The sequence below is a fragment of the Anser brachyrhynchus genome, assembly GCF_964034855.1.
Source record: "Anser brachyrhynchus genome assembly, chromosome: 2".
Classification (NCBI taxonomy): Eukaryota; Metazoa; Chordata; class Aves; order Anseriformes; family Anatidae; genus Anser; species Anser brachyrhynchus.
The window spans coordinates 140,114,111-140,133,436 of record NC_137695.1 but is presented as its reverse complement, the minus strand read 5'-3'; the positions used below and the strand labels follow the sequence as shown (position 1 = coordinate 140,133,436).

The window sequence follows — 19,326 nt, the reverse complement described above, 5'->3', positions numbered from 1 at the left end:
TGTGATTGACGTTATGCTCCTCTTGAGCTAGTTTATGGCTGTGCTTTGCACTTTTTACAATTGTTGTTCAGAAGGTCATGTTCTCAAGTGTCACATAAATGATAAATATGAGGAAAGGGTCTAAGTAGATTTGAACTAGAGGAACCAGTCCGTAAAATCTAGGCAATTTATCATTAATCAGAGGCATCGAGTTCAGGCAAACCTGTGCTGCTTTTCACAAGTCCAACAGGTGGTTGTCCCCTGGTCTTAGTGGAGGTTTTTTTTTCTCGATAGAGTAATTCCATCTGGATATCTTAGTACCCATGAGTATTTTTACTCTGTCTAAATGCTACTTCTCAAATGGTTCTGACACTCCTCAGTGTATTTTTTTTTTTCATAAGCCACTGCCCTTACAGGTGTTTACCCTTACAGCAAGACAAGAACTCCTAGCTTTTCAGTGGCAAAATCATCCTGCTGCTGCCAGCCTCCAAGTATCCTGAAAGGAAAAGCTCCTCAGAATCCCAGGATGGCTGAGGCTTGCAGGGCCCTCTGGAGCCACCCGGTGCCACCCGTGCCCAAGCAGGGACACCCAGAGCAGGGTGCCCAGCACCACGTCCAGGCGGCTTCTGAAGGGCTCCAAGGAGGAGACCCCACAGCCTCTGGGCAGCCTGTGCCAGGGCTCCGTCACCCACACAGCACAGAAGGGCTCCTGGTGCTCAGGGGGAGCCTCCTGGGGGCCAGTTTGTGCCCAGGGCCTCCTGTCCTGGCGCTGGGCACCACTGAGCACAGCCTGGCTCCGTCCTCCCTGCACCCTCCCCTCAGGGATTTACAGACAGAGATGAGATCCCCTGGGCCTCCTCTTCTCCAGGCTGAGCAGTCCCAGCTCTCTCAGCCTCTCCTCACAGGAGGGGTGCTCCAGGCCCTCCATCTTTGTTGCCCTCCGTTGGACTTTCCTCAGTGTGTCCATGTCTCTCTTGCACTCAGGGAGCCCAGCACTGGGCACAGCTCTTGAGGTGTGACACCCCCGGTGCTGACCAGAGGAGAAGGATCACTTCTTGACTTTCTGGCACCATTCCACCTGGTTAGCTTTTGCTGCAAGGATGCACTGCTGGCCCATGTCAGTGTCCACCTGGACCCTCAGGTCCTTTTCTGTCAATCTGCTTTCCAGCAGCATGGCCCCCAGCGTGTATTGGTGCATGGGGTTGTTTCCCAGGTGCCGGACTCTGCACTTCTTGTTGAACATCCCGAAGTTCCTGTCAGCCCATCTCTCCAGCCTGCCAAGGCCCCTCTGGGTGGCAGCATCACCTGTGGTGTATCTGCCCCCACCTCACCCCAGATTTCTGTCATCTGCAAAGTTGCTGAGGGTACACTCTGCCCCATCATCCTGGTTGTTAATGAAGGTGTCACACAGGTCTGGGGCCAGTATTGACCTCGGGTACTCTGCTTGTCACTGGCCTCCACCTGGAGTTGGCACCTCTGGGCACGGCCGTACAGCCAGGTTTTGATCCACCGCTCTGTCTGCAGCTCTCTGTGAGGATCTTACGGGGCCTTACTGAAGTCCCGGTGGACTGTATCCACGCTCTCCCCTTGTCCTCCACAGCGACACCACATCAGCTTTGCTTGCTTAGAACTGGGACTGAACTGTAGGCTGAGGAAAATGGGTAAGGCATTTCCTCGCCTGTGCGGAATGTGCTGGATGCTAAATATTAAACACTGTGCGTGTCTGTCTTGAATCTTCTGAGGTCGTTGCCCCTGTCCCACCTCTGCTAATTTTTGTTGTCCAGATTTAACCCTCTGCACTAGCTTATACCTTTAGATACAGGTCATTATCGGCGTTGATACATCGTGAAATATTGATGGTCTGTTGTGAGGGACTTTACCACCTGCAGTAATTGTATTATCTGAAGACTTCCCGGTGGTGTTGCAGGGAACTTAGAGGGATTCATTTGTTCGATGTTTGCAGTATTAGCTTTCTGTTAGAGCTTACTGACTCAGCACCGTGTGTTATCACGGTTCCAGGGAGGGTTATTAAACCATCAGGACTACCTTTATCCATCACACTGGCAGTCCTAGATAATCAGGTTTGGGAGCCATTTTCTGTAAAGCCCCGGTGGTTAACACCACACAGCATAAGAATAGCTGTTAGGCAGCCAAGAGGCCCAGCTTGTTTTCATCCTGTTTGTGGCAGTGACCGGTGCTAGATGACAGCAGAAAAGTATTACAAGAGGACAAACATACAGTGATGCTTTTCCGCATGATAACAGCTTGCATGATAACAATTTGCAGCTCGGAGGTTTCCTGAGCAGTATGTCATAGCTGAGTATTTCTCACTAATATTTCTCGGAACGGAGTGAGGACAGCAGAACTGCATGTAATCTGTGGTGCACCTGATTACTGTGAGTGGCACAATAACTTTGTTTTATGTCTTTATTTCAGTGATCTGAGCATCATAGCCTAAGCACATCGTCCCAGCCCTCTGCTGAGTAGTAGTGGTTAGCTTGGAGGATCCTGTTTGGTACCTGCGTTCGCACCACTGCTCTCCGCCCCATTGCTCGTTGGTGGAGAAGAGATTTTTCACCTTTATTTCTTCTGAGTCTGAGCAGGGCATTTGGTAGGAAGGAAGGCTGCCTCTTCATGAAGCTGCAGCATTTCAAAGATTTGGCATGGCAGTCAGGGCTACATTAATTGTATTTTGCATTTCTCTACTTGGAGTTGTTCATCATACCCAGCTGTTCATTTAGATGTGCCTTTCCTTTTCCTCCTCTGTAACCCTTGCTGTCACCGCATGGTGCTGTGGTTAGAGAAGCCCTTACAGTGTGGCCCTGCCTGATATTTTAACCTCGTTCAGAGTGTGTGAATAGCTTTTTATGGCTGTAAAGGAGCAGCTTCAGGAAAGAAAATCCAAGAGAATCTTCTAAATACCGTGTCTGGGACTCTGCAGCATTCCTTGCCGAGAACAGAAAGGCTTTTTTCTTTCTGGAGACATGCAGCATGTGAACATCTTCTTTTACATCTCCGTAGTTAAATCCTTTGTTTGGGTTGTTTCACTTCAGTGATTTTTACTGTGTGCTCTTTAAAGACCTAGCTGACATTTAAAAATTTAGTTGGAAGTTGCAAAGTAAAATGGAAAGTAGCTTGCTTTATATCAGCAAAGAAATTCATCTCTGAGATGGTGGAATTTATTTTCATTCTCTTAAGTAAGTGTGCCAAATGCAGTATTATTTGACTAAAACTGCAAAATATGATGGATTACGTATCAGCAGCTATAAATATTTGTTGTTGTTCAACAGCAAATAAGCTTTTGAGGGGAAAACTATGCAAATCTTGCTGCAGTTATCAGGTGAGATTCTGTTTACAGTGCACTGTGCTTTTATGCTCTTTGCCAGATTGAGAAGGTCCTGCAGATTTTCAGTGAGTACAGAAGATGTAGGTGTGTTTTTTCTTCTAGTTTTGTAACTGTTAGCTTCCTGACACATTGAACGATTCTGAGGTCTTAGAGCAGTAAAAGTCCTGCTTATTTCCTATGGTCGCTTTGTGGTGCTGTGAACTGTTCCTGGCATGCTGGAAGTACTCGTGAAGGATGAGTATTCCCGAAGGATGACTGGCCAGGTGTGTCCTTTGGAAGCTGAACGTGGTGAACATATGCTCTGTAAGTCTACAGTGTCTTAATAAATAAACTTCTTAGACAGCCTGCCTAATTTAAAACAGAAAATTTCCATTCTTACAAATAGGATTGAAGTTGTGAAACAGCATTTTGCTAATGTGGTGGATTTTAAGCACTTGTTTGAATAGGCTAAGCTCGCTTTGAAATGTTCAGTATTCCTATAAAGTACTTAGTACTTTGAATTGAGTTTGCTTTTCAGCTCTCTTGCATTTCTGAGCTTTATTTGGCTTTATGCAGCAAGACAGGGCAGAAGGATGGCTCGTTAGATAAACTTCCCTCAAAGTGTAAGTGGACCTTGAGAGAAATCATACCTTCTGATGCATGGATCTGTCACTTGTGAAGTCTGAGCTCTTGTAATCCTGATCGGGAGCCTCTTTGATTGTGTAGTTAGAGCACAGCTCCTTTCTATTCTCATCAGTTCGGAGAACCTCTAGCTGCTAAAATTGAAATAAAATAAGTCCCTTTTTGGCTTGAGCTCAGATAAATTGACTTGTTTTTCCTCACAACTGATTCTGCATGAATTTTGGTGGGGATGCTTAAAGAATGTGTTTCTTAACACAGAAGCCATCGTCACTGAACTCTTTGTCTAGTGTGTTTCCCCAACAATCTGCTTGTGAGCAAAATACATGGTACTTCGGATTTTATCCTTTGAAATGGTTTAATTGCCTTTAATGAGAGGTTTTTTTTTAAAGCTTAACCTCTCTGGCCATTCATATCGGAGATGAGTTTTTAACCACAGAAAGAGACCGAATAAAAGGTCTCAGTGTTGGCCTTCCTTAATGCAAGAATTGATTAAATTGTCTCTGCCTTCGTTTCTTCTTCCGGTGCGCTGCCAGTTGAAATTATCGGATCACATTGTCAAGATCAGCCTGATCTTAAAGGCACGTCTAGTATTTGTCCCGTAGCGGATCTGCAGCACAATACCATGCAACTGTGCAACTAGAAAGACAGGAATTGCTGCAGGAAACATTATTGGGGGGGGGGGGGAATTATTTAGAATTTTTATTTGCACAAATGTATTCTCTGCACAGAACGTGCGAACGCATCTTTCTGCTTTACTCATATTTTTAGCTCATTTAATTCTGTGACTGTGGTGTTAGCACAGATAGTGGTGGCAGCACGAGTGAGGAGGAGGATGGGGATGAATTGAGCAGCTCAGCGGGGACAGCACCAAACTGCTCCTTTTCTTACTGGTGCTCTGTGTCTAGTCTGGATCTTCAGGCCTCAAAGGCTTTGGTAACTTTGTTATTACAGCAGCTGTGCAGGAGATGGACGGATTTCTGCGAGTTTAGTACTTCCAGTATTGTAGCGTACAACCTTCTCTGCTCCCCCCCATAAATGTTGACAGCAGCCTCTTTTCAATAACGTCACGTCGCTTTTGATCTTGGTGTGTTGCAGGTAGACCTACTCTCTTCAGACTGGCATTACGGAGTTTCACAGAGCACACAACTCTCGGCTTTCTGTGTGTTTCAATTCCCTGTCACTTTTTTTATTTTAACAAATAAAAAAGGAGTAAGATTTTTTACAAATTGGAAAAGTACCTTTTTCTTTCTGTCACAAAGGCTGAGCATTACTAAAGCTCCGATAAGGAAATTTTAAATGTTGTTTGTAGACCAGCCTCGTAACCATTTCCAGTACAGTGCTGCCTTGTTTGCTGCCAGCTTTCCTTACAGTCAGTGCAGTGACCTTAAAGGTAGGTTTTCCCACTCGTGCTTGCTAAGAGGAGTAGCGTTAATGGAAAACTGCTCCAGATTCCTGGGAAACTGTTAGGTAACATAGTTAAGATGTGAAGCTTCAGGGATGTTTAATTTGTTGATAATTACGCAGCAGATCCCTGCTGGCTTCATAGAACCTTGCAGTGTGCTGTGGACTATATAACGTTCATCTCTGGGATTTCATTCGGTGTTCTTCCACAGTAATTCACTCTTACGGGGTACCTTCTATACCTATTGCATATGAAGCTTGTGGTCTGTATCTTCCTTTTGTGGATGGCCTTCGAAGAACCTTAATATTTTCCTGTGTGAAGTAGTTGTGGCTGCAGATGAGGTTGGTGAAAACGCCTCCTTACAGACAGCAGCTTGGCTGCGATAGCAAAGGCTGGCTCTAAGCGTGTTCACCGCCTTCCTGCTGCCTTTTCACAGTGGTCCTTTTACCTTGTGCTTGTATCAGACACAGTTATTTCTATCAGTATAAATTGTCTTGTTTCTCCAACAAAGGTACGTCTTTTTTTTTTTTTTTTTCCCCTCCAGACAAGTGCTGTGGAGTCAAACACCTGATAACATTAAGATTTGGATGTCTGAACCTTTTTTAAAGGTTCAGACACCAGAAAACAGTTCTGGTGTGTATGCCTCCTTGTGAAGTTTAGAAAGGGGTTGCTGGTTAAGATCTGTGAAATACTAGGATAAACATGGCAAAAAAAGATATGATTTTATTTATTTTATTAGGAAGACCTTTATTTACAGGGTTCATCTCTTGATTTAGTATCTATAATACAAATATTCTCGCTAAATTTGGAAGCTGTTCAGGTGCTTTTTTAGATCCTTTCTCATGTTTGGGAAGATGGGAGGCAGAGTTTTACCTGTTATGAGAGGATCTTTGCAGCTCAGAGATGATCTTTTCTAAGGCAGTGAGTGATAAAGGCAGAAGTTACTCTGTTGGCTTCTACTTTTGGACACTGCCCTCTAAGCAGAAGTAGTCTGTGAGTTGGCCAGATTCTGGGTTCTGATCTTCCGTTTGGTGAGGTGCCATAAAAGTGAGTTGGAAGTACTTTGGGAAACACAGTTGGGAAAGGTGATGTTTTAGGTAACCCTATATTAAATAGTGAATCTTCTTTGGTTCGTTTTTTCTATTTGTCAGAGTTCGTTGTTCATCCCTTTTGACGTTGGCTTTTGTGCATATTTTCCAGTCGTCTTTGTTTTGAGGAACTTACTGTCGTATTTTTGGCTCTGACATGCCATATACTTGGATTCTTTAGAAAATGGTAATAATGTCTGCTATGGGATAGTGTACTGAAACATACTGCAATGAAACATAAATATATCTACAACTAATGCTCATCCTTTCATCTGTTTACTTTGTGTGTAAGGTTGGAAGTGGTTGTAACAAGGCATCTTTTTTGGTGGCGAGTTGCAAAACACATAGAAATGCAAGAAAACATGGGTTTTGCAGCAAGGTAATAGGTGGAAGGGTAAAACTCTTAAACTAAAACCCTCCAAAACAAAAACTTGACTTGAAGCTGAACACCATCCATTTGTGATGTAGTCTCCCAACACTAGGTAGAATTTAGATCAAGCTTCATTAAATCTGGTGGTAAGTGGTTGCCATAATGCACTTTCAGTCCCCTGCTGTAGTGTCATGAATGTTTGCTGTTCTTTAGTTTGCTGTTAATAGTTTAATCTGGGATTAGAGGTTCAGTTTAATCAGTGTGTTATATGTGGAAGTATCCCTACCAAACAAAATGGTGTTGTAAATGTGCCACCTAAGTGGATGTTATATACAACAGAGGCTTCATTTCTTTTTTTCTTTTTTTTCTCCAGATTAAGGGAAGTTTCAGAGAAGCTGAACAAATATAATTTAAACAGGTAAGACGTATTACATGATGCTGCAAGTAATTTAGGAAAGGGTGATTTTAATAATACCAACAAGGATTAGGACTATTATAGAAATAGCCTTAGAAAGCCTCAGGACGTGTAGTAAAGTTCAGAATCACGGAATTGTAGGGGCTGGAAGGGACCTCAAGAGATCATCGGGTCCACCCCCTCTGCCAAAGCAGGTTCCCTAGAGCAGGCTGCCCAGGTAGGCGTCCAGACGGGCCTTGAATATCTCCAGAGAAGGAGACTCCACAACCTCCCTGGGCAGCCTGTGCCAGTGCTCCGTCACCCTCACTGTAAATGCTTCACATAGACAGTTCTTACATTAGGAGGAAAATGTTTTCAGTTATGAAATATTATTAAATGCCCTCCTTATTAAATGACTAAGTTAAAGTATGTCCCATGTTTATTGATGATAAAATTAAATGAAAATTCTCTCACCCGTTAAGGTTTTATTTTGCAATTTCTGTGCTTAATGACTGGAAGGACAACAGAAAAAACACATCCTTCATCTGATGTACGTGTTCAGTCATTCTTGAAAGTTTTTATATCTGTAAACATCACTGCTATCATTGTTCCTTCCATATGTCACTTGTTTGTTTGTTTCTGGGCTTGAAAAGTTTAAAAATGTTATATATTGCTCACTTTTTGTTTTCAGCCACCCCCCATTGAATGTATTGGAACAGGCTACTATTAAACAGTGTGTGGTGGGACCAAATCATGCTGCATTTCTTCTTGAGGTAAATTACTCAAAAATATGTTCAGATAACTAACTTGAAACCATACAGTTAAAAGTAATTCTTTTAAAATCAAATGGATGAACTTTTTTCAGCAACCAAGACATGTTTTTGCATGTATTTTTTTCTGTATCTGTCTTGCATTTCAATTTTGGACACTTGGTTTTCTTGTTTTTAAATATAGGATGGTAGAGTCTGCAGGATTGGTTTTTCAGTTCAGCCAGACAGATTGGAATTGGGTAAACCTGATAATAATGATGGGTAAGAAACTCTTTTCTTCATATTAAATCATTCCTTTGAACTGGATAAGCAGCTTGGCTGCTTTTTTGTTTTGTTTTTAAACTAGATTGCTTTTGGAATGGGTACTTTGAGTAAATGCATAATAGTTATGGTGATGCAGCCAAACAGCCTAGCTTGACAAACTGGTGTAGGGAATAAATACTAGATGTAGCTATAAAACAAGTGAGACAGGATGTCTTTAACTTAAAGAAACAAACAAACCGCACCAAAAAATAATAATCATGAAAAGAAACTGTCTTAAAGCGTTAAGCCCCATGTAGAATCCACTTTGAAAGTGGTCTTGTCTGGAAAGGCTTGCTTTTTAGATCCACTTTCTTCAGTCCAGGTAAGTCGTCTTTAATAGGACTGTTTAACATATTTGGATGTAAAATGCTGCTTGATATCAAAGGAGCAAACTCAGGCTCAGATCTGCAGATAAAACAACTGGCAATTACATTTTGTCCATATACGCTAACTGAAAACTTAGTACAGTGGCTATCTCAAATCACTAATTAGGTTAATGTGTACTTGCAACTGTGCTGTTACGGATTGCTGATGTACCTACGATCTGTTAGACATGCTTTCCATTTTCTTTTCTCAGCGTACCTCTTAATATACAGTTAGATTAGTTTGGAATATTCCCCAAGGGTGTTGCTTAAGCTGGTATGTTACCAGACTAAGTCCCTGAGAATTTAGACCTGGGATTCCAGGTTTTGTTCTTAACCCATTTGGGATTGTTTTGTGACTGATTTACCATCTTTTACTTTCAGTTCAAAGTTGAGCAGTGGCTCAGGGGCAGGAAGGACATCCAGGCCAGGCAGGACTAGTGACTCCCCATGGTTTCTGTCTGGTTCTGAAACTCTGGGCAGACTGGCAGGCAACACCCTTGGGTAAGTTTTGATAGGATTGAGGCTGCAATCTGTTTGTTCCATATTTGAGTATATGTGTATACACATATATAAATTGTATGCAGTATGTATAAGGGAACGTATAATTACAGCAGTTGTGTAGGTAGGGTATAATAAAAAACCTTGGTTAAAATTACAGATATGCAAGTGACCCTTGAGTACCTAGGATATGGAGCATTCTTCATGTATGTGTGGAGAATAACTTTGTTTTGGCTGTTGTCCTCTTCTGAATGTTTTTTGGTTACTTGATTTTGAGAAGCAGTTTTTTAGAGGGACACTATCAATTTAAATTATCTAATAGGGTAGTGGCATAAAGTAAAATGAGCACTTGCACAGGTAGAGTCTTCATTATGTATATTTACAGGCTTTTGTGTATTCATTTTTATTTTTCTTTCTTCTCCCCTGCCCCAAATAATATGCTGTTTTGTGTTAGTTGGGGTCTTACACATAGTAATAGGAAGGAAACGTCAAAAAGTTGTCACTCAGAACCTTTTAAAATTTTACTATATGCTAAATATATTATACAGGCTCAAATTTTATCATTAGCTTTAAAATTGATGGTGTCCCTTCATATAGCAATGTAAATTAATCTTCTTTACATAATCACTATGAATTTATGTGCTTTTATAAGAAGTTGAACGTGTTTTTCTACGGTTACTATCCACAGTAAAGAGACTTGTTACTAGAAACCGTACTTTTCTGCATGTGAATGTTTTGTTAAAGGGAAGAGGAACTACAGCTTTTCCTTCAAAGTGAATTTGTTGTTTGTTACCACATAAGCTGATTTCACTGAGGGTTTAGTTGCCTGAAAGATATCCTGTACCCCAACTTCTTGTGAAACTCGGGCATCTGAACCTAAATCTGTTTGCTAAACTTCAAAGGCAAATCGGTACCATCATGTTTAAAAACCTGCTGTCAAAAGTGTAGGGTTTTCTCCTCAGACTAGGAATGTGCTGAATTAATTTTTATCTGAGCATAACGAGTTAAAGTCACTTGAAGCTATGTGCTTAGGAGACCAACCCTGGAGAGTTCCGAAGTTCTTTCCCTTGCATGTTTTAGAACTCACCAAACTCAGAGTAACAGTAGATACTGTATCTGCTCTATTAAATGAAAGGAGTACTTGATGTAATAACCTGAATCTGAAAATGTTCAAATGGTGGAATCCTTAGATCACATCATGGGATTTGGAAGATCGCTTTCATACTAGTGGGCAGTGAAGAGATGTGAAAAACTAGTAGATGAGCAGAAGGATTTCAGTTCTCTTTATTTTAGGTTTAGGGAGCTTCGATAAGAATAGCTGTGTCCCAGTGATTTTTTTTTCTCTATAGATCTTTGAGAGCACAGATCTGTTAAGCTAAAGAGAGTTGTATAACAGAGTTAAGAGTACTTCAGGTGAATTTAAGTCCACTTGAAAGGAGCCCAGATGAAAAGGAAGTTTTGTAAACACAAGGGAGGTACATTTTATGAAGACAACATTTTTGTATTGGGGTTAATCAGTAGATTTTAGAACTTTCAAAGCTATTAAACATTTGTAAAGAGGTGAAGGAATGAAGCCTTTCTCTTTAAGGGATATTAAATACTTCACCTTTTTTTCTTCAAGCTTTCTTGAAGTTTTAACCACATTTTAATTAGCTTTTAGTTACACTAAAAATAACATCTGAAAATGACAATGTGCTAAGTCAGTGGGTTTCTCCAGACCTGATTTAATTTGAGGTAGTAAAATGCAGTTGGTATAGTGTGTATTTAAAGAAAATGTTTTTGTGATACCTCTTCATTATCAGGTTAGGACACACTTGGAATATTTGAGGTATATGTTTATAGCGTTTTAACTGTTAGAGCTCTCATGTCTGTCACTGACAGTTTATAACTTAAAGTAGAGAGATGTATCTGTATGAAGTGCTAAAATCCAGTATGTAAGCTTTTTTTTAAACCCACATCTTCCATGCTGAGAGTTGAATTGGAAACTTTTGTGTAGGAAGAACTTCTCTTTCCTCAGCCCCCTTTCACACCTTTAGAAGCAGAGTAACTAGTTAAAATAGTTTAAATAAAATATTGCTTCTCCCCTCCCCCCCCACCATTATCTATTTCTGTGAGCTCTTTTTCTATCTGATCAGACAAGATTTGGTTTTTTTGCTGAAGCCTTCATTGTATTGCTTATTGTCTTGTATTGGGCTATTGTCTGTGTGGTTGCTGGCTAGAGTCCTGAAAATGCAGATGTCTGACAGGGCCTCATCTTAGGTGGATGCTTGAGCAGTTCTGTAACTGTATGATTCTTGTCAGAAGAAGAGAGAAGGATGTTAGTAATTAACTTAAACTATAAAATGTGAGACAATTATTTTTACCTAATTAGCTTTTATATCTTAAGGTAACATATTTTTAATGTGAATTTTAGATACTGTTTTGGAGAACATACCTACTGACTCATTGAAATGAAAAAGCTTCTTGTTCAGTCAGTTTATGCATGCTTTTGCAGTATAAGTGATGCTGATTTCACCAGTAGCCGTAGGTCCAAAGTAGAGTATCTCTTGAATAGAACGATCTAGTGTAAGATTCATCTTGCGGTCAAGAGTATTACTTGATTTTTTCAGTATAATCTGAAGCAATTTGTTAATATAAATCAAGTCTCAGAATTTTTAAAGAGCCATCTGAGTATAGAAACACAATCCACTGATCTACTGCTCGTGTGCTTTTATAGTAAGAAGTTAACAGCTGAATGTTAGATGTTATGCTGCTAATACTGTTACTTCTGGAAACTTGGGGAATTGGTGTGGGCACTTGTGTATACATCCACACAACTGTAAGAGCAGTAGAAAGTACAATATGCACTTGGGAGTCCTGTTTTATATTCTTCCTGTCTAATTCAAAACTTTATCAATTAACCTGGTGTTCATATTCTTACTAGTTTTGAGAGAGACTTTCATAGCATTTGCCTATGAAGTCAATCTCCTGTATTTTTCAGAGACTGTCTACAAGTTATTCTTAATAAAACTGATGCCGTATTTCTTGAAATCTCCCAAAATATGCTGCTATAAAATATATGTTCCTCTCTAAATCTTTTTAGAAGTCGCTGGAGTTCAGGGGTTGGTGGAAGTGGAGGAGGATCTTCTGGTAGATCATCTGCTGGAGCTCGAGATTCTCGAAGGCAGACCAGGGTTATACGCACAGGACGAGATAGAGGATCTGGACTGCTGGGGAGTCAACCACAACCAGTGATTCCAGCATCAGTCATTCCAGAGGAACTCATTTCACAGGTGTGTGAGCTAGAAGCTTCTTGTTTTCAAATATACGGACAGGAAAGTGTTTTAATAGTACCGTATTTTCTCCAAGGAATAATGGTGTACATTTGAAAAGATGGACTACGTCTAGTTGAATTGCTTTTATTCTGAAATGCATAGTGTGAATGACAGACTTTTTTTTGGATATTGGAATTTTCGTTTCCCAGACTTCCACTAAGGCGAGGTATATGTTCAGTCTTGATGAGAAATGCAACGTGTTGTTCATTTGCAGATAAAAGATATAGTGAGAAGGTCAAGTATTTGATTATCATACCAGGCATGTAGATAATAAAGTTAAGTTTCTTCAGGGAATGTAAGGAAGGGGAAGCAGATTCCTTTTATCCAACAAAGAAAAAAAAAAAGCCAGATATCTATTTTAGATTGAAATGAAGGACACTGAACATACTTAATCTGTTTAAAATACTAATACATTTTCTTCATGGACACGTCCACTTAATTTTTTAGTAAATGTAACTGATGATTTTCAGGTTCTGCTTTTACCTCTCAGTGTGCTACAGCCTGGATAAGTTGATAGACTTCATGTTGTGTGATTCATGATGCAATAGTATGTTGAAACGACATTTTTCCTCTATTTTTCAAGGAAAATGTAATGAATGTATTTTAATTCTTAGTTCAAACGAAGTTGCTGGCGTACATGTTGAATACAGATGCTAGTTATTAGGCTGAAGATAATCTTCTCGTGTGCTTTGAGTGGCCTATAGCATAGCTGGCACAAGATAGGAGCTAACAGCCTTGGTATCTACAGATACACCAGTGAAAGAGTGGCTTCCTGTCTCTTTATGAATTCCGAACCTAATAAAAACTGGGAGACTTTCACAGAAAGCTTCTTCTGTGTTTGCACTTTTCTATTAAAAACCTAAATGTTGCAGAAACTGCTGAAGGTGAACCTTTAGAAACAGGATGATGAGAAAAACAGGGGGAAGTGGCTACCTGTTTAAGGACAGCAGGAAGAGAAATCAGTGTCAAAAAGATAGGGTTTGAGGTCTAGTTTTGGAATAACAGTTGATGGCAAAACTCTGACATATTTAAACACTTGTATAGAAACAATAAGCAAAATCTGTTTTTGAGAATATTCTGTTTGTTTACCTACCGCATTGAGCATGTCAGGAAGTAGTTTGTAAGGTGACCAATAAGGAAATACAGCACCAAAGTTAGAGTCCAGTAAGCCTAAATTGAACTGAGAGGAAGTTAAATATCCAGTACAAGATACTGAGAAAATTCAACGTGAGCCTTTGTGTGTATGTTCTGTGATTGACTTCTGGAGAATTGATAGTTGCTCTCTTGGTTTTATTAGACTTCCTCTAGAGTTAAGTATCCTTATATTAGGAATGGTGTTTGGTGAGCTGAAAATGACTAGTAATCAATTCTACTCTGTTTTGACAGGCACAAGTTGTTCTACAAGGAAAGTCCAGAAGTATTATAATTCGGGAACTCCAGCGAACAAATCTTGATGTAAACCTTGCTGTAAATAATTTGTTGAGTCGTGATGATGAAGATGGAGATGATGGGGATGACACAGCAAGTGAATCATATCTTCCTGGAGGTTTGTATCGTGCAAATTTTGATGAGGAAGTGTCAATGTGTTCTTATTTTCCTGTATTTAAACACTCACAGTGTGCTCTGTGCTGTGCGAGGTATGCAGCGAAGACTTCTTACTTATAGGAGCGAAGTCTAAAGATGTAGAAAACAAAAGATGCACTGGGATGTTTCGAGGTATTAGGTTAGGCATTAATAACTGTTCATTCTGTGGGTGGCACCAAATTGAATTTAGTTATTTTTTTAGGATTCCAGGCTTTGTAACATCAGCATTACTGACGTCTATATTTTGCTTCTCAGTGAGTTGCTGAGACTGCTGTGTGGCTTGCTCATAGAAGCTAATTCTGAAACCTTCCAGTCACTTGCATGTTTTTCTACCACTAACATGTATTCCTAAGATACAGCAGTTTTTAGAGCAAAAGTTACACTTTTTTAAACCAAAATTTAAGTTAGGGCAAAGCAGTTTACAGTTAAGACTGAGAATTTATTCTTTGTCTCAAGTACCCCTTATAAATGCTGTAGTATTCTGGCAATACAGGTATAATGCTGTAATTGAAGTCCAGTTATTCTCGGAATATTGTTTGCCCCATGTAATCGATTTTTAGGGAAGACTTTGAGTCTTCTTTTGCATTGGCCAAATAATTTAGGTAATCTGACCCTTTTCTTGTTGAGTAAACATATTTGAAAACACAGCAGCCAAATCTAATGTTTGTATTAGATGCACTGCATGATAAGAACACATCTAAACTCCGACTACATACTAGTTTTTCTTTTTGTGTGTCAAAATGACATTTTGGTAATTCTCTAATAGATATTTTTTCTGCTCATCTGGTTCACCAGGAAGGTTCATGGGCTTCCTCCATCTTTATCTTGTCAATCACATGATTAGACAAAGGTTTTTTGTTCTGCAGCAAAGGCTTTGTAACTCATTTGTCTCTTGGCTTTAGTTGCATCTGTCAAGCTTCTTTATTTTGCTGTAGGATCAAGAATCCTCTGGTGAAAAATCCTTAATATAAGCCTTGATTTTAGTGATCAGTTTCATAACGTTAGATGCATTGGAGGAATTAAATTCTCTCAACTCTTTGCTTGTATTCAAAGCAGGAGTTCTTATTCTAAGCATACCAGAGTGTGTTCCTCTAGAACCTGGCTTCAGAAGACAATTCACTGAAATCATTCACAGTAAAAGTTCCTTTTAACTGTACTAACCAGCTTCCTTACAGCATTAACTGTTCTCTTAATATCTCTTGGGATCATAGGAATCAGTTAATAGGGACTGTCTTACAACCTGTGGCTAGTAGCTTTTATTAGAAGGTTCCTGCACTGCACTCCGTCTCTTGTATTTGAGATGATAGGTTGAACCACTATGCAGACTTTCACTGTCTTCAGTAAACAACTTCGTCCTTGGCTTAAATTTTGAACGCTTCTCACCTGTTTAGAATCATAGAATCATAGAATATCCCGAGTTGGAAGGGACCTATAAGGATCATCAAGTCCAACTCCTGGCACCGCACAGGTCTACCCAAAAGTTTAGACCATGTGACTAAGTGCACAGTCCAATCTCTTCTTAAATTCAGACAGGCTTGGTGCAGTGACTACTTCACTGTGGAGCCTGTTCCAGTGTGCAACCACCCTTTCGCTGAAGAACCTCTTCCTGATGTCCAGCCTAAACTTCCTGTGCCTCAGCTTCACACCGTTCCCATGGGTCCTGTCACTGGTGATAACAGTTTAGGCTGATCTTTCCTACAAGAGATTGCAACCTACTAGTATTGATATTTTTCCCCTTTACCCACAGAGGAACTGGGTTATCTTTTCTCCATTTTTTGTGGGAAACGGGGTAGAAATGACAACTGAAATGAAACTTGACATGTCTTAACCCCAGTCTGTCTGCAGAGACGTAATTCACAGTTTGTAGAATGTGCTATGCCTTTTGTGTCTGTCTTAACTTATTTGACTTCTACAGGCAAAAATAACTACGCTTGTTGCACAGAAATGGATTCACTTGATAACTGAATGTGATCAAAACATTTGGAGAAGTCTAGCTGAATACTGATCAGTGCTGTCATGACTCTACTGTTGGTATATTAAATAGTACAAATTACCAACCCTTACTTGTATCACATAATCATGCAGGCTAGATTTCAGGAAAACCTGATGGCTAGAGAACCTTGCCTGTAGCTCTATGGAAGAATTAACAATATTCTGTCCTTCAGAACTACATGGAACCAGTTTTTAAGTCTTTTGCTCTAGAAACTTTGCATTCTTCTTACTTGCACTTGTCATCTTGCCTCTGGATGTTCTTTTGGACCCATAACATCAGAGTTCATAGAAGGAAGCTGTAGATAGCCAGTAATTGCTACACACATTCTATTTTTAGTCAGGTACGTATACGCAATTCTGAAAGATAATGAACTTCTACTTTTTATGATGCCAAATTTTACTTTAAAGTGTTTTGGTTTTGTTCCTATCAAATACAAAAAAAAAAAAAGACAAGGCTGTTTTTGCCTCAGGACTTTCTGAGGCTCTTGCATTTTGATTGAAAGGGTATGCTGCTTTTTGCTTTCTCCCTTCTGCATGTCCGTTGCTTTGCTTAGATCAGACTCTTCAATTTAGGTGTTACTCCTCTAGACTTTTGAAGACAGATTTTTTTTTTAAACATTAAGAATAACTTGTACTTGATTTAAAATAAAAAGAAACGAAAAAAATGCTGAGATACTTTTCAGACACTGTGAAATGTGTAAGTTATTGTTTAAATACATCGTAATTTCATGAATATATCAGTTGTGATGTAAATCCAGTTAGTATTGTAAGGTTTATGCATCTGAATTATTTAAGGGAAGCAAAAACATACCAAAATTCTTCCAGAATTCTTCAAAAATGTCTTAATTGAAGAGCAGAACTCTTACTTTTCTGTACAGATTGCCTTCAGTAAGTTCTCTTAGAATTTTATTTTTAGAGCCTTATGTACTTTGACTTATCTAATCCTGTTTCTTTATGATGATTCAGTGAAAGGAATGTGAGTTCATTTGATGCGTAACAAATAAATGAGGAAAAAAATCAAAGTAAAAACTACAGAGAACAAAATAATCTAGTGTAGAAAAGACTCAAAGATGTCTAGATTAATATTCCAGCCCGTACCAGGTTGTGTTAGAGTATTCTTCCAGGCTTTATGTTCTGTTAGTGCTCTCTGGTTCTATAGAATTTAAAACACTTGGTTGTTTGTATAGTTCATGTGTGTGGATGTTTGCTCAGTAACTCCTTCATACAGTGGGTTCCCACTAGTGGGACTTGTGAAACAGTTTAGGTAGTATCTAGACTACTTTGGATTTCAGAATTTGAGATGAGTTTGTTCTAAGAAGAAAAAAAAAAAACAAAACATCTTCTTGTAAGGAGAGAGATTGGCTTGTGTCAGCAATCTTTACTGTATTGGTTTGCAGTGAGGAAGGATGGGAACCAGAGCATATGTAGAGATCAGTTTAAAAACTGGGTGTTCAGTGGCTTTCCTCCGGGGAAGACAATTAAGTATGTGTTTGTTGTGGTTTTCTTAGTGTATTTTTTCTTTTTTTTCCCTTGGGTTTGAAGATGAACTTCAAGTTGGGTAATGTTTTGAATACGTATCTCTTATCAAGAAATGAAGGCTGGAGTTCTGCTTAAGTCTGGTTTCCTAGGAAACCAAAATACATGTTTTTGTCCTACGCTGTCACAGGCTTGCCAATTTTATCTCTGCTTCTTTCAAGTTTGGATTGTGAAGACATCGAATTCTTGTATATTTTATAAAAATATGCAGCTGAGAAAAGGGGAGATACCTTATGATTTCCCCCTTAATGGAAAACATTTCCGACCTCAAACTGAGCTCATGTTTAATTGATCCAGGCAATGCCTTCAATTAATGAATCCATAGAAAACAGTTCTAATGCTACCCATGGAGCTATTGAAAAATAATAAAAAATAATACTTGAATTACTGTTTGCGTATATTGAAACTGTTTTCTCCCCTCCCCCCTTTTTTTTAAATGTCCTTTGCCCCGTCTCTCTTTTTTCTGCTAATTTTCAATGGTATTTACAAGTGAATTATAGGTACTTTCTTACCTAAATATGTTGCTCAGAATCATCGCATCTAAATCAGTATTTGAGGGGGTTGATTCTGGTCTACCACTGCATAAGAGATGAAAGATATCATTTCATGGGCTTTTCCTGAAGAGCAGAAAAATAAAGTCATAGAATATGTTTTTTCCTTTTTTCCCCCACCTGGATTCTTTAACTGGATGTAGCCTTGCAGTATCTGTGTTTTCACAGAACTAAAAAATTCCAGTGATCTTTGAAGGGGAGTGGATTTGGCTCCTATCCCTACTGGTTTTAGCACCTTTGTTTGCTGGTATAGAGGATGGAAGAAGGGGGATCTCTTACAGAAATATTGGAAGAAAATTAAAATCTGATATGAAGCTGAAAGAAGAGGGTAAGAAAAGGCTTGATTTCCTCACTTGTCTTAATGCACATGTAGCCAAAAATGCATAGTTCTGGTTCTTAGGTCTGATGGTTTGAATTCTTACTTTCCTGTTTGGAAATATAGCTAACCTCAAGATATCTAAAATGCTGGAAGGTACGTGTGTGTGTGTGTGTTTGAGTTAGTGCATGTTTTCTTTCAGGATAATTTCTAGTTTAGCTTACTTTAAAAGACATTGTCCATTTTGAATGAGGTTAGTGATTTTTTTTTCTGTGCTGGCCAATTCTGTTCCTAAAAGAGATCAAAGTTTTTCCAATTTCTGGCTGGATAATGACCAAAAAATGAGAAAGTTGCTAGACTGCACAGAGGTGGAGCTCACCTGGGAAGAAAGGCGAATGGTGAATGTGAACATCAGGATAAATAAGTGTTTGAGCTGTGTTTCCGCCTCCTGAGCTATGGTACATGCGAGTTGGTATTTAAGGTGAGGTGTTCTGCTGCTTTCTTGTTGTGGAAAACCAGTGGAAAACTGATAAAATATGCAACAGGGTAAGGCCATCCTGAGAGATCTTTATTTTTTTGGTAAGACAGAGCCTGCTTGCCAAACAAGATTTATTTTTTTAACTAGGCTTTCTGAGCAGTCAGGGATCATGTTCTAAAACATACTGTGTGGACCACAGTTCCACGCTGTGCTTTTAGAAGCACAGACTATACTCCAGTGGGTTATTTATTTGTTGCAAAAAGAACTCTCACAGGTCTTGCTTTGAAGTCCACAGTGCTCACTATTTATAGTGCTGTTCTTACGTGAACTCCGTTCTTCTGGAGACAGTTGTTGATGGCTGGTATGTCTTAAATTTCTAAACTCCAGAAAACGTAAGGATGACTGTTGTGATTTGCTGG

At 39.5% G+C, this 19,326-nt stretch overlaps 1 protein-coding gene across 17 annotated transcripts in view; it reads left to right on the top strand.

The window, feature by feature from the left end:
* The window catches only part of UBR5 (ubiquitin protein ligase E3 component n-recognin 5), an 83,861-nt gene that overhangs the window by 11,052 nt on the left and 53,483 nt on the right, over nt 1–19,326 (top strand). For 15 of the 17 annotated variants that reach the window (XM_080580625.1, XM_080580624.1, XM_080580622.1 and 12 more), the window contains exons 2-7: nt 7,180–7,224; nt 7,892–7,973; nt 8,155–8,231; nt 9,020–9,139; nt 12,219–12,408; nt 13,837–13,996. In XM_080580625.1, the coding sequence (XP_080436751.1) occupies nt 7,180–7,224; nt 7,892–7,973; nt 8,155–8,231; nt 9,020–9,139; nt 12,219–12,408; nt 13,837–13,996 (674 nt within the window). The remainder of the gene's footprint in view (nt 1–7,179; nt 7,225–7,891; nt 7,974–8,154; nt 8,232–9,019; nt 9,140–12,218; nt 12,409–13,836; nt 13,997–19,326) is intronic. The other 2 variants (XM_080580621.1, XM_080580619.1) reach the window with 1 other exon arrangement.